Genomic DNA, 13,958 nt, shown 5'->3' on the forward strand with positions numbered 1-13,958 from the left:
AGTGACTTCAACTAGTCAATGGATGTGAAAAAATAGGTCATTGCAGGATTCAAGTACCCGATCTCTTAGCCACAGAAGAGAAAAAAATATATATTATAAGTCAAGTACAATGTAATCATCTTTCATTCAAAAGTGTATTATGAATGGGCACATAAAATGTGGAACAAGGGCATAGTCCTACTCTGCCAGCAGTGTGAACTGCAAATCATCAGTTGGTGACAACAAGGTAAATGATGTAATCACTTGCCGTCGCTGGCACTTCCTCGTATTATCATTTTTAAAATGATTAAAATTGCCTCGAGGGAACGCTCCTATTGTCTGTGTGCTAAATTTGAACTGGTGCAGAAAGTCATTTATTTAAACTTGAACGCTGGTGGTATTAAATGTGATTCACATTATGAGCGTAAGCGCTCGGCAGCGAGAGTCTTTTGATTGCAAAAGCCATAGCAACAGCAGCAGCGGCTAGATTGCCTTTGGGTTCAGTGATGAAAGAAGAAAACACACACGCAAAGAACAAAAGGGCTCATCTCCTGGCTTTCCCCAGAAAATAAACTTGTGCCGCGCGCGCCGCCGCAAATTGGAAAACAAGGCTCTCGCTACAGCGCCGCGGGGGAAAAAACGAGACGAGAAAGAGCGATGTTGGAGTTGTTTACGGCCAGCTTCTCCCCACAGTTCTGCGTCGCCTGATGACATTTGGGTCAGAGTAACAGGAGACGTGTTTGGGAAAGCTCTAGGGGTCTCTTCAGTGCGTGGAGGCTGCGGTAGACTCAGAATGCTTTTTTGAAAGCATTTTCATTATGACGTTCATCTTGAGCCGTTGCAGACTCTCCTTCCTTTCAATGTCATCCCTGTCGTCATGACCGTCGTCATCGTCAATCAATATCACTATCATCGTCAGGATTATCAGCAATAAATATCTTCATCAATCAGTGTCATCCTCAATCATTGTCATAGTCAGTATCTTCACCAATTACTGTCATCCTAAATCATTGTCTTGACAATAAGTATAATCAATCATCATTACCAGTCACACCATCATAAATTAGTATCAATTGACATAATGAGCAACAGCAACAAACCAGGTATTGGTAAAACAATAAAATATAATTAAAATAATGGCAAACACCCAGAGAGCTGTTGGGAGTGATGTAGATATATATATATATTGCACTTGTACCACATGATCTGGCATGCCAGGCTAAGACATCACAGGTTAAATGTCCCTACATTTCTCATTTAATGTAGCGTGTAATTCAGCCCTCCAACAGCCTCTTATGGGCAGTATTTCTTTGTCTTATTTTAGACAGCAGCAAATGGGGGAAACAGCTTGAAATAAGAAAGGAAATGTAATTGAGTAAGTTATGGAACAGGAACAGGCATAGAACTACATGAACACTGATTCATGGGAGTAGTGTGACACGAGCTTGAATAATCCTGCAGGTTTATAAAAATATAAACAGTTCTAGCTGTATTATAAATTATGTAGCTGCTTCTTAGTGCACCTTTATGTGTAGTTTCTAAAAAATGACTGAATCAAATTTAAACCTGCCGTCAACGATTGCAGGTCCATAGCCCGGAATACCTTCAGTTCTAAGTAATTCTAAAATTTCACATGGGACTGCCTTTATATGTTCCTGCTTAAATGCCATGCATTTTTATATGAAGAGTAATACAGCTACAGTTAGGTAATACCTGCACTCTACATATATAAAATAACATTGAACTTCCATTTATTTGTGTTTGTAATAAGTAATAAAGTTAATAATGCAACTCGTAACAACCTGTTGTTATAGTGATGCATGCTCTGTTTGTTTCATTTATAATACTGGTGTGGACTTGAATATGGACCAAAATGTTATGAGAAGTGTCTTACTTCAGAGCTGTCTTTCAGGAAAGCTCAATTGAGCCACTGTGCTAATGATGAACGACATTTTAAAATGAATGTGGTTATTTGCTTGCCATTCAACATCCCTTGTGACTGTAAGACAATGGCTGCAGCTTAATTACCTAATGACAGCTCCACACTTTCTTTTAGTTTGGGTGTACTGGCATCATCCATCAAAGTGCATACAGTAATCAGGAGTTATATAAGGATTATCTAGGTAATAGATCCTCTCCACAGTGGCTTATGTTGTATGATTAGTGACATATCCTATTAAACTAAACTCAATATATTATGCTATATATTCTAGGCCTATATAAATGTCTTTATATTGTAGGTGCATATTATCAAACAGTTAAAATGATTATTAAAAACAGAGCAACGTAGGAGTGTACTTTGCTACAAAATGGTGGAGAATCATAATCATCAGTATGCTTAAAACATAATTATACAGAATAGGGATAATGACCTGCTTAATCCTGTCATACTTGGAAAGACAGAGCACTATGAACTAGGAGACAAGCATTACACACTAGCATTTAGGAAGCTATCACTGTGCAGAATCATTTAGGAAATGATCATTACAAATGGAACATTCAGGGAAGAATCATAACCGATGAACATTCCAGATGAGAAATGGGTTTTTTCTGTCGTGATGCTAAATTGAATGGATGACTGGTGAGTTAAATGAGAAGAAAGTGAATAAAAGCGTTTCATAAAGGAAGAAACACAAATGAGATTATCAAATAATAATTATTATAAATGGGATACTATTTAATAAGGGAATATGCATTTTGGGTAGCTTCAGATTAAACATCCAGGTATAATGCTGAATCTTGTAACTTCCATGTTTATTTGAGCAAATGATACAGAAATACATTGGCATGGTACTCCAGTCCATCAGTATATATGGGAGTGTCTACAGGAGATTCTTTGCTCATTTGGCTTAGCTGTCTTTGTTAACACACTGAAAAAAAGCACAACAAAGGCATATGTAAGAATCTGGGTAATTAAAAATTTCAGCAAAATCAGGTGCATATATTTTAACTATATCATGATATCCATCCAAGATACCTAAGTTTAGTCCGTTTGCTACTTTATCGATTTTTTTTCATTTTTGACAAAACTGATTCGTAATCGAAATTAGATTTGATTTTGTTTGAACCCTTATAAACAGGAGAAAGATCTGACTCCTCCAAGAGAGGAGGGGGGGAATCGTTCTCAGGGATCGTTCATAAGATCTTTGTTGTTGTTTTGGACCTCTCCGTCTCCTCTTCCCAACTCCAGGAATACCAGAGCTCCTCCGTGCTGGGCCAGTTTGTGACCCGTTTCGTTTTGCGGGAGACCGCCAGCCAGCTGCACTCCCTGCAGACGTCGCTAGAGTGCGCTGTGGAGGCCGTGGAAGAGCAGAGCTGCCCGGGAAGGTAAGAGTGGCACGTCTGCTCGCCCTTGAGAAAGCCAATCAATGGAAAAATGTAAGTGAGTAGAGCTTCTGAACATAGCGGTGCTTGTCAGTCAAGGTTTTACAAACAGCGAATGCTTGTTGGTGGCTCTCAATCAAGAGAATAACATCTTTTATTAAGACCCGGAATGGATCATTACAAAGCACTGAGTGTTTTTTTATGTCCTCTGGTTAAGTACATAAAATACATACTAATGCTATGTACTGCCTACACCTATTTTTAATTCATGAATATGGTATAAATCAACGGGGGGAAAAAAAACCCTTTGCAATTGACATCAAGGGGAACCTGGAAATGGAGATGCAGTGATATGCCCAGTGATTTCCCATGCTTTAATTCACGAGTGGCTTATCATTCCCTTTCCATAACCATGTCATTTGGAGAAGAGAATTTAAAAGAAACTTTGAAATGTCCGCTGAGAGGAAATGGCTCGTGATGCGAGGAAAGCCAGTGCTGTGGGCGCAGTTAGGACCCTGCCCACAGAGATCAATCAGTTCATCTGACACAATTAGGACTCGCTGAATCTGACCATCTGTCTTTTAGCTTTGGCCGGCTGTCTGGTTTGATTCTCACGTAAACCTTTTTTTTCCTTCGGTTCTGCATGATCGGCTTCGGTAACGGTGCGAAGCGACCGCTCACTAAAATCCTTCGTTGAGGATTAAAGACACCTTCAGACACCTGGGGTTCAGCACGAAGAGCGATGTGACGCACTGACATTTTAAATTTAGCATGCGCATTTACCCGGAGTGGCTTGCGCACGTTTCGTTATCACGTTTACCCAGCTGGCTGGTTATTTTGCCGAAGCGTTCAGCAGTTTTGCGACTTGCTGGAGGGGGCAACAGCCATTCCCCCGTCTGGGAATCGAACCCGAAACCTCTGGGGTTACAAGCCCAGCTCTCTAAACATGTACTGCCCCTCACCGCGTTGTGAGAAATTGGCGGGGCAAACTAAGGGTCTCCTCGGGCTTCCTGACCTCCTGCAGGTGTCAGTCCACCTGCAACGATCAGTTGCATTTGTAGGTTTGTCTCCTTGCTGAAATGGCCTGTATCGATCCGGGCAACCGCAGAATCTCCTTCACTTCGCGGTCCGGCAACTGAGCTGATTAACCACCTGACAGATGCTGGGCGTTTGGGGGGGTGATGGGTCTGGGCACATACACTCCACCCAGCTGCCCCTCTGTCCGCCCCTGGCTGTACGCACACAGCGGGGGGCTCTCCCATTGGCCGGCGGCGGTCCGTTGCGGGGTCCATGGAGACAGATTTACACCTCGCCGTCGTGCCCTTTCGGTGTCCTGAGGACAATCCGCCATGAGAGTCTAGGAGTAATAATCACTCTCCTCTCTCTGACAGCAGGTACCACTGCACACCAGCCACAGCTCTAGAGGGGGGCCTCTGACCTTAAAAATACTCACAGCGCAATAAAACGGGCTGCCCAGAGCTCCACTGCTCGTTTTCCCGCTCGTTTGCCTCGCTTCGTTAGCACGTTGCGCTCTGAGGGCGGCTCGCAGCTGCACGAAAACTGAGCTCCCTCGTCTTCCGCAGGAAGGACGTGAAGAAGCTCGACGACCAGTCCGCACTGAGGAGCACCAGGAGGTGCGGCCGCCGGGCCCAGAAGAGCCTGTGTCTGTCTCCCACCGACCCCTACTCGGGCATGCTCACCACAGGTAACGCATGCGCGCGCGGGTACAGTACCGCCACAGCCACGGGTGTGAACTGCGTTCTGCAAACGGACATGCAGCGGTGCTGAGCCATGTCTCATCACTGTTAAGGACATAGCAATGTACGCCAAAGTAAGAGTTAATATCTACTACCTGTAGAGTGGCCTTTTAGCAATTAAAATGCGCTTTGGGGGGGCTGCTGGGCGGCTCATCCAGTGCCAGATACATGCCTGCATGTGATGAGTGAGGAGGCAGGTGTTGCCTCAGTAAAGCTTGTATGTTTAATCGTGTACCCCTGATAGGAGTCGCTGTGGAGCCAGACGACCACTGGAACTCACAGATCAACAGACTCCAGCAGCTCATCGACAAGCTGGAGTGTCAGGTACATTTAATATTCAGGAAATCAGCAGATGCATCTACCCAGAGCTACTTACACTGTACTGCTTAAAATTTGTCCCCTCATATATTTATACCAGACCTGGGTCAAATACGTAGTTGTTTTAGATTCAAATTGTCTGTGCTCTATTGATCTTGCCTAGTGCAATTGAGCTTGCCAATATGACCAGAAAGCAGGGTTTGCACTTTTTGAGAGTATTTCATTGGTTCCAATACACCAGACAATATCAGTAAAGCGCAGAACAGCATTTGAATCCAAAACAAATACGTATTTGACGCCAGGTCTGATTTATACCGAAGTAATTGAGTTTCGGTACTTAGCTCAAAAGTACAACAACAGTGCCCCACCTGGGAAGTGAGCCAACGACTTTGCAGTCGCTTGCCCGGTTCTCTGGACGTCATGTCGTGCCGTCATTCAGACCGACTCCCCACCCCTCCTCATCTCCTTTGCCGGAACAAAAAGCACCCAGGATTGTTGGTCCTCAGACACAATCAATGCTCAGCTTATTCGTTTAAGTGGCACGTCTATTAGTTACTGCGCTCGTGCCCAAAACAGGCCGCTGTAATTGCCCTTCAGGGAAGGGGACGGCTTCAGGACAACATTTCCTGCATTTAAACTCCTGGCCGACAGTCGGAGACGCGGTGCTGCTGGTGTTAGTAATACTGCTTGCGGTCATCACCGCTTTCTCCCGCTTCCTCACTTGATTGCTGATTTTGATGCGAGCGCCGTTTTAATTTTCTTTTGCCAGCTGCTTACAGGTCACAAATTGCGCTATTGTTCTGTGCGCTAATATTAACACTGGGCTTTGATGAAATCATAAGTATATTTTTTTGGGGTGAAATGCATTTACAATACAGTAGTTATAGTCTACTCAATAATAATCATCATCATCATCATTATCTGATTGGCTGTAAATCAATATAGTGATAAAGGCTATTTTAAATTTCAGCTACACTGAAAAGCTGAAAAGTTGAATGTGCAATGTTACCAACGAATGTTTTATGTAAATTCCCAGCCTAGTGTTTATGCATTCTCTTCAGCTTCCATTTCTGTTCAGCAGTACCCTTTCCAGACTATGTGGAAATACATGTACATTTTCCAGACACCAGTGATTATAGTGAAACATCGTATGTTTGTTTTGGCTTTGTTTTAGCATAATACAGACGTGCTCATGGCTACACATTGCCAGAATAAAATGCCAGTCCCTCCCATGGGCATCTAATGAACGCCTCTTATTACGTCCCTGCTGAAGCAGGGCGATATGTTAGTTGGAGGGACTGAACGGTTTGCTGTTGCTGTGGTTTCCTGTGAGGCAGAACCCCACCCCCCCCCACTAACATTTGGAAAAAGAGATTTTCTTCAATCTTTAGTTTAGTGAACTTTTTGTCCCTGCTTTTACCAGAGCCCGAAACTGGAGCCCCTGAAGGAGGAGGACACAATATCCAGCTCGTGCCGATCTGTAAGTGTGCGCCCTAGGCCTTATTTTTCAGACGCATACCACCGTAAGGGAAGATCATGTCTGAGAGCGTGTAAATCCAGCTTTGTGACTGACAAGGGTTATGCACGCGCCCAACTTCTGAATTTTCACGAATGGGAGTACCAGCTGAATGCAAGTCTGTGTGACTGAAAGTACTCACGTCTAACGTACAGCCGTGACTTCACACTCGCTCAGGTTGGATTTTAAGTCGCTTGGATTCATTTCTGTGTGCTCACACGGTTTTGGACCACTGGACATTTTAAGCATAGAATTCAATGCACTAAAAGTATGTCTTATGCTTAGTGTTAGGGCTACTATTCATTTTAAAATACTATTGACACTGTCCCTAATATCCATAGGCAGATCATTCCAAAGAAATGATTAAGCATTTTTAAGGAATTCCTGTAATAATTTGGGACCTGGAGTACTAAGCAAGGACACCCCATCCTGGACTGTTGACCTGGAACAAAGATCGATTTTTGCATATTCAAATCTATTTATGTATTTTTTTTCATGGATTAATTTTAGGGCCAGTTAATGTAACCTGTTAAAAACAAAAGATTACATGGATTACATTATTTAGCAGCTCCTGGGAAAAGAGCAGTTTGTAGCTGAGGTCCTGTTTGCTCTTCTGCTTCCCTTGTTAGGCAGATTAGACACGGTGGAATGGACACAGTGCAATGCGCTGATATTTTATCTCTGCCGATGCCCTTATCCGGCCCTTCCGGGAGGATTGTTTATACCGGAGCATTGAGATTAAGCACCTTGATCAGGAATGTGACAGCAGTGTCCCCATCTGCTTCTCTGATTTAATTCACTGAGCCCGCCCCCCCCCCCCACCTCCAGCATTGCTCACTGTCTCCCAGCCCAGATAATGCCACGCTCTTTATCTCCCCTACCCGCATTACAACGGCCGATACCCGCGTATGAACCAGGACGTCAAACAACGGGGACGGCACGTCTTTCATTTCCTCAGCCGTTTTAGCGTTTACGCCGAGCTTTCGGTTAACAGCGCGAGAACGTCCGAAACAGCGGCGGGCACGGCGAGCCGGTTTCCTGTCACGCATCCTTGGGTTGAGCTAGAGCTGCGCTGCGGAGTCAGAGATAAGCAGGCCGCGCGCTGGCGGAGTCACGCACCTTTAAATGATTTATTTAGTTATTTGCTATCGGAGCGGCGGCGCTGCCCTACATTGTGCCGTCTCCCGTCCCCGGCTCGCTCTCCGCGGTTCTTATCGTAGCCCTGGCGGTCGAGCGGCGAGGAACCGTGCCCTGTTCTCTGCCCCCAACAGAACATCCTGCTGGTCCAGAGACAGCTGTCAGTGGCGGAGAAGGACGTCAGCGAGTTCCAGCGGGCGCTGAAGAGCTACGCCGACGCCACCGCCGACCGGAGTGACAACTTACAGTGGGTCCCCTCCGTCGAGAGGCCGCCGGGCCTAGCATGGGCCGCCCGAGGGCCGACCGCAGACCGGCATTATACCCGATATATCTTCTGATGGCTGCTCCTATTAGAAAATGACACCACTGACATCTGATCAATAATAGTGCTTTGAATTTGCATGTGGGAGAAATTGCTAATATGAATATTGATGGTGATAATAATACCACTGCTAAATGATGATGCATTTATTTATGTAATATATTTAGAACATGTTGACTCTGAAGAATGACCACTCCTGTACACATACTATGCACAACAAAACATCATCCTCACTTTTAAACAGTGAAACTCATGAATTGTTTACATGAGGTATGAGAATTGTCCGACTCCTGAATAGCACTGATTATCGAGTCTCTCCCTCTTCACACAGTGTGTCCATACAGAAGCTTCCGGAGAAATCCTGCTTCATAATGTATGAGTTCTGGCAGGACCGTCTCTCCTGGATGAGGTGGGTCGGGGGCTCGACACAGGTGGCATCTGGGGGTTTGGCTGGCTGGTGCCTGGCGTCTGATGAAACATGCCTCTCTCCCGCTGAGCAGATGGCTCTTATCTCCTTTCCTACCCACGATGGTTATATCCTCACCAGCTGAAGGAAAACCACACTGAAAAAATGCCCTACTTTCCTTCTTAGTAACTTTCTTAGACGCTCAAGTCATTTTCCAGTGTCATTTTTTTTACACAACACAATGCATGCGACCGACATTCATAGATAATTTAACAAATTAAAAAGCACCATGTTGTATCTAATTATAACACTTGATATTGAGAACAAATTAATGTCATAATGATAGCCTATTAGGAAAGATTAAGTCTTTCCTGAGCTGAAGTTCTACCGTACAAATCGATTTGTGACTGCAAATTGAATTGGTGGAACCTGCTGACTAATGATAGTGATTTAATGATAATGACCTAACAGCACTGCAAATGTGGAAACCTTCCTGTAAGGCTTACACCACAGTGCATTGATGTCATTGCCCGAAACAGTGAAATGCATGCATCTTAGGCATACTGATTGGAGCAGTGCTGCATGTGGGGCAGTGTGTCATTGACGTGAGCGTGAATCACCGATTCCTCTGTCCGTGTCGTCCTCAGCCACCTGCAGTCCAACGCCAGCAAGGCATTCCAGCGCTGCATCATCGATGTGCTGGAGGACCCGGAGGTCGTGACCACCATGCTGCTTCCAGGTGAGAGGTCAGGGCAGGTCATGCGCCAGCAGGATCCCAGCTAGCATGAGCTAGGAGAACATTCGGGTTCCCATTTGGTTGTAATGACAACACTGTTCAACACTGTTCAAGTATTAGAAAATAATTCTTGTCCTGAAGCATTGTTCTAAATAGCTGCAGTCCAGTGTTCTAAATAGTTGCTTAAAATAAAGAAAACTGTCAGCCACAGAGAAAAGTAAGTCTGCGGTTCACTTCTTGTTGTTTCCATGGAATCATTTTTTGGAACTTGAGTTTATTGATATAGTTAATTGTTTTACAGTCATAATTACTGCATGAAAACTACAAACGTCATTGCTTGATGTATTAAACTTGTGCTGGTATCCTTTTTGAAACTATTCTTAAGCCCAAGAGTCAAACAGTAATATTTACATTTGAAATGGTTTTGGCAAGGCATAGCTTAAACTCCTGACAAACGGGGCATCGTTGACACGTTTTTCGGCGCTTAACGAAACCTCTCATTTTCAAGCTTCCTGGTGGATAATGAATAACAACTGACAACGCTAAGCAGCTGGCGTCACCGGGAGCCAAGACGCGAGCGAGAGGATTCCAGTCTGCACCATGCTCGTTCCAGGCCATTAAGACATCGTTAAGTGTGTGTGTGACCGCATCCTGGACTACGCTGAAGACGCAGAGCATTCGCTTCCTTTCTCCTTTCCGTTTGTTTTTTGAAAAATGCAAGAGTGAGAACGGTCTTTACACACGGATGCGTACTGTACGCTTTCAAAAGGCCAAAACCTGTTTGAGTTTAAGTCTTGAAGTTATTTTTTGAACATCTCCATTCCAGGCACAAACAAATTCAGTTTGTGAATTTGACACCTTTGTTATGAGGCATTTGGATCTGTTTGATGGCAGAAGACATTTTCTAGGATAGGTCAGTACCATCCATACAGGAAGAAAAAGCAATCATGCAGGCGCGACACAATGATACTGTACATTGTGGTTTTAACAATCCTAAATAGCATGATTGCTGTTTGTGTCATTATGGCTACTTTTGTTATTGTTGAAGCAAAGAGGTCTGAGGAAGAATTCAGCCCACCATGAGGTCTGAATGTAGGGACTTATGGCCATGGTTTTGAATCAAATGTAACCTGGAACAGGCACTATATGGCAACTGCACCAGTTTAAATACAGCTCTGTAAATGAGGTTATAGAATATGCAAGATGTAAAATAGTATGCATTTTATGTCACTCTGTGCAATGCGTATTCACCGCTGAGGAACAGCATAGCAACAACGATATCTTAGCTTGGTAGCTAGCAGCTTCTGAGAACAGAGCTACACCAAGTATTATGCACATTTCAACTTTGCCTAACCTGTTTTCTGTTCTCTATTGTTGACATATAGCTAATCAGAATAAAATGACGATCTTTCCTGTTAAGAACACCTCATGAAATATTGATTTCTGTGCTTAGAGATTTTACATTCATTTAACTTGTTAAGTGAGTTCTGTGTCCTAAATATGATTAGATTGTGTAGGCGCTGCTTCAGAATTTCCCTTCCCTTCTGACAGAGGGATGTTTTCTGTACGGGGACTGTTTGTGTATTAATTACAAAATTCAAAGCATGGCTGTGTGCACACATTAAGTTGGCTGATCAGTACACTGCTTCACACTACCGTCAGCTTAACAACAGAGTTTTCTCAAAGGACATAGATCTGAGTTTCATGTGTTCTGTTGAGTAGATTGTTATCTGGATGAAGATGTTCGATGCCCTCACATCTCACAGTTGGTATTGTGTCAGACAGCACAACTATGAAAAGTAAAATGTAATTAAGCTCATAACCTTTGGTCCAGTGCTGGTTTAGCTGTAGCTATGGCTCTGACACGTTTTTCTTCTCCCGGTTAAAAATAGGGACTCCTAACACTGCATGTTTGTGTGATCTCTGTGAAAGCACCGTGGCATTGTAACACTTGTTCTGTACTTGATGAATCATCAGCAGTCTTTTCGGTTACCTTAGAATCACCATTGCCGACAACTAATCCAGAACATTCTGTCACGAGGTACAACAATTGACTGTCCTTGATGGCAGCTGCAAATTGACCCGTCAAAAATGTTACCTTTGCTTGCATATTTACTTAAGACATTACCTGTTGAAGCCATCATGTTCAATGCACATCTGTTGCTTTTTTTTTTTTTTTTCTTTCTTTCTTTTGTCCCTTGTAACTTAAGGTTTTAATGAACATGACTAAAAAAAAAATTGTCAGGACGTGAAGTTAATAAAAGGTAAATGTTTTGAAATGCATGTTTTTCTGTAATGTAGATGTCATTGCCAAAGCCAGTCACTGTGGCTATTTCATTATTTTTGGTTAAATATCACTTGGAAAGCACATTGGAATCTTCTTCAGGAACACTGATGACAGACAACCATAAACAGTGAATAATATTTGAACAGAATTTGAAAGAGCTTGCCAGCCAGTCTGGACAGATGCATATTTACCAGTGTACACACATACAGTACACACTCACACATTGTCCTCATTAAGATTTTACTTCCAATATGAGTGCATTGTTAACCCATAAATTCAACTGTTATATGCATTAGCCTAAGGCAAAACATGACTGTTTTGATGAGCTGAACATGACAATTTCTGGGGGGCCATATCAGTAATTGATATTTCACTGGCCGTATTGGCTGATGTCAATAATAATATTTTACATTGCGGCACAATTGAAAATTGCCACCAAGTGTCTTCATTCATGGAAGTGGATGAGCACAAATGTGAACTTAATTAAGAAAAGGAAAAATTATGTTGGTATAACAATACTTAAATATGCCTACATAATTATTAAGCTGGGAGCATGAGTCCAGAGAGCCATAGAGTCACTGTATAGCTTTTCTTGTGAGTTTGGTTTGTAAAAAATAATAAATAAAAAAGGTTCAGGTGCAGATTAGGTTACGTTTTTAGCATGCCATTTTTTGCTTGATTTAAAGCATCATCGGAGCATCAAACACAATGTCTCTGGTACATACATTTTCAGTTATCATATCACCTTTATGCTAGCACCAGACCAATACCTATACGTTTGTTTAAGCTATTATCGGTCGATTCCAATACAGCCTCAATATTGTCACGAATATATTTTTAGGTTTAAATATAACATCCAGAACTATCATTGTATGAATGAAGACAGGAAGGGTATTCTCTGGTTTTTAAACTGTCTGAGAATCAGTCCAGTGATGTCTTATAAATATATCAATTTGATTAATTAAGTGACTATGTGAGGTGTCATATATAAATATGGAAGTTTCTTCTGGATTTCCAAAAAAAAAAAAAAAAAATTTTAGCAAGCCCCTTGCTATGTTTTATGACTTGTTGGGAATGTGATCATAAATTAAATCTTAGCTAACAGGATACACAGTTCCTACACAGGAACATCTCTGTGTCCTTCCAAGTGATGTCAACGTTAACCGATCTTATGAATTAATATAAATTCCTAATAGGTTGTGATGTAATTTGCAGTACTGTAGGTGACCCACTACCCCTGGCCTCTTGCAAATCATGCGGTTTTGTTCTGAATCTTTTTTTATTGTTATGGGTTGCTGCGGAAATCGAAGTGAGGCCGAAATCGGCGAATGGTTTATTGTGTTCTGAGCTAAGGCTGGTGGGTGGAGCCACCTCCCTATTAGCTGTAATCATTGGTCAGAGCCTGCTTGATTTGGGTTACCTGTTGCTAATCAGCCACAGAGTTTATATAAGCTTGCTTTCTTTTCAGTCTTAGAAGGGCTGAGACTGGTGTCAGGTTAGCCTCCTGGTAATTTGTGATTCTTCTGACACATAACCACATTGTATTCTTTACTGACAGACATGGTCTTTGTCTAATTTTGATTAGTATTTGTAGCTTCTGTTGCTCACATCAGTTATAATAAGCTTAGGGTGTAATTGCATATGCAGCTCTCATGCTAGAAGATTCAAAGCAATACTTGGGTACTTGTTTGCTCATTAGAAGAAGGAAAACTCAATCTTAAAGCTCTAGTGCACTAGCCAGTGTTGTGTATATTGAACAAGAGGTTTGGGGACCTATTTTACATTTCTACATATAAAATCCTGAAGACAAATCGCCCAGTAAACATTTTCATGGTGAAAAGTCGGAACGCCATCTAGATGTTCAGGCGAAAATCCAGTTACATTTGGTTGAAAAGTGAAAGTATTCTCATTGATTACATATGGTCCCAACTGGATTCATGTGTGCTGTACACTGTTAGAGTTGAATTAACACTGGACATTTACTGTATAGGACGTAGCCATGTCATATCTGCTATTGGGTTATATTGGGGTTAACCTCATCCTTTAATGAAAAATGTCTCTCAATCTAGATTTCTACCCATCTAGATTCCGTCATTTGCTCACTCAGCAGTCATCTGTCGAATACACAGGGTGACAAGGTGTACCAATGACGTTTACCTTAGTGGTTGGGGGATAC

The 13,958-nt window shown here is 42.6% G+C and overlaps 1 protein-coding gene across 1 annotated transcript in view; it reads left to right on the plus strand.

Moving 5' to 3' along the window:
* Positions 1 to 12,747, plus strand: part of LOC118211596 (N-terminal EF-hand calcium-binding protein 1-like) — a 46,643-nt gene extending 33,896 nt beyond the window's left edge. Inside the window, exons 6-13 of the mRNA XM_035388932.1 lie at positions 3,170 to 3,306; positions 4,887 to 5,008; positions 5,305 to 5,384; positions 6,802 to 6,858; positions 8,166 to 8,278; positions 8,685 to 8,762; positions 9,407 to 9,498; positions 10,004 to 12,747. Coding sequence (XP_035244823.1) covers positions 3,170 to 3,306; positions 4,887 to 5,008; positions 5,305 to 5,384; positions 6,802 to 6,858; positions 8,166 to 8,278; positions 8,685 to 8,762; positions 9,407 to 9,498; positions 10,004 to 10,032 — 708 coding nt within the window. The 3' untranslated portion in view covers positions 10,033 to 12,747. The remainder of the gene's footprint in view (positions 1 to 3,169; positions 3,307 to 4,886; positions 5,009 to 5,304; positions 5,385 to 6,801; positions 6,859 to 8,165; positions 8,279 to 8,684; positions 8,763 to 9,406; positions 9,499 to 10,003) is intronic.
* Positions 12,748 to 13,958: the final 1,211 nt, after the last annotated feature.

This window comes from Anguilla anguilla, chromosome 13, assembly GCF_013347855.1.
Source record: "Anguilla anguilla isolate fAngAng1 chromosome 13, fAngAng1.pri, whole genome shotgun sequence".
Classification (NCBI taxonomy): Eukaryota; Metazoa; Chordata; class Actinopteri; order Anguilliformes; family Anguillidae; genus Anguilla; species Anguilla anguilla.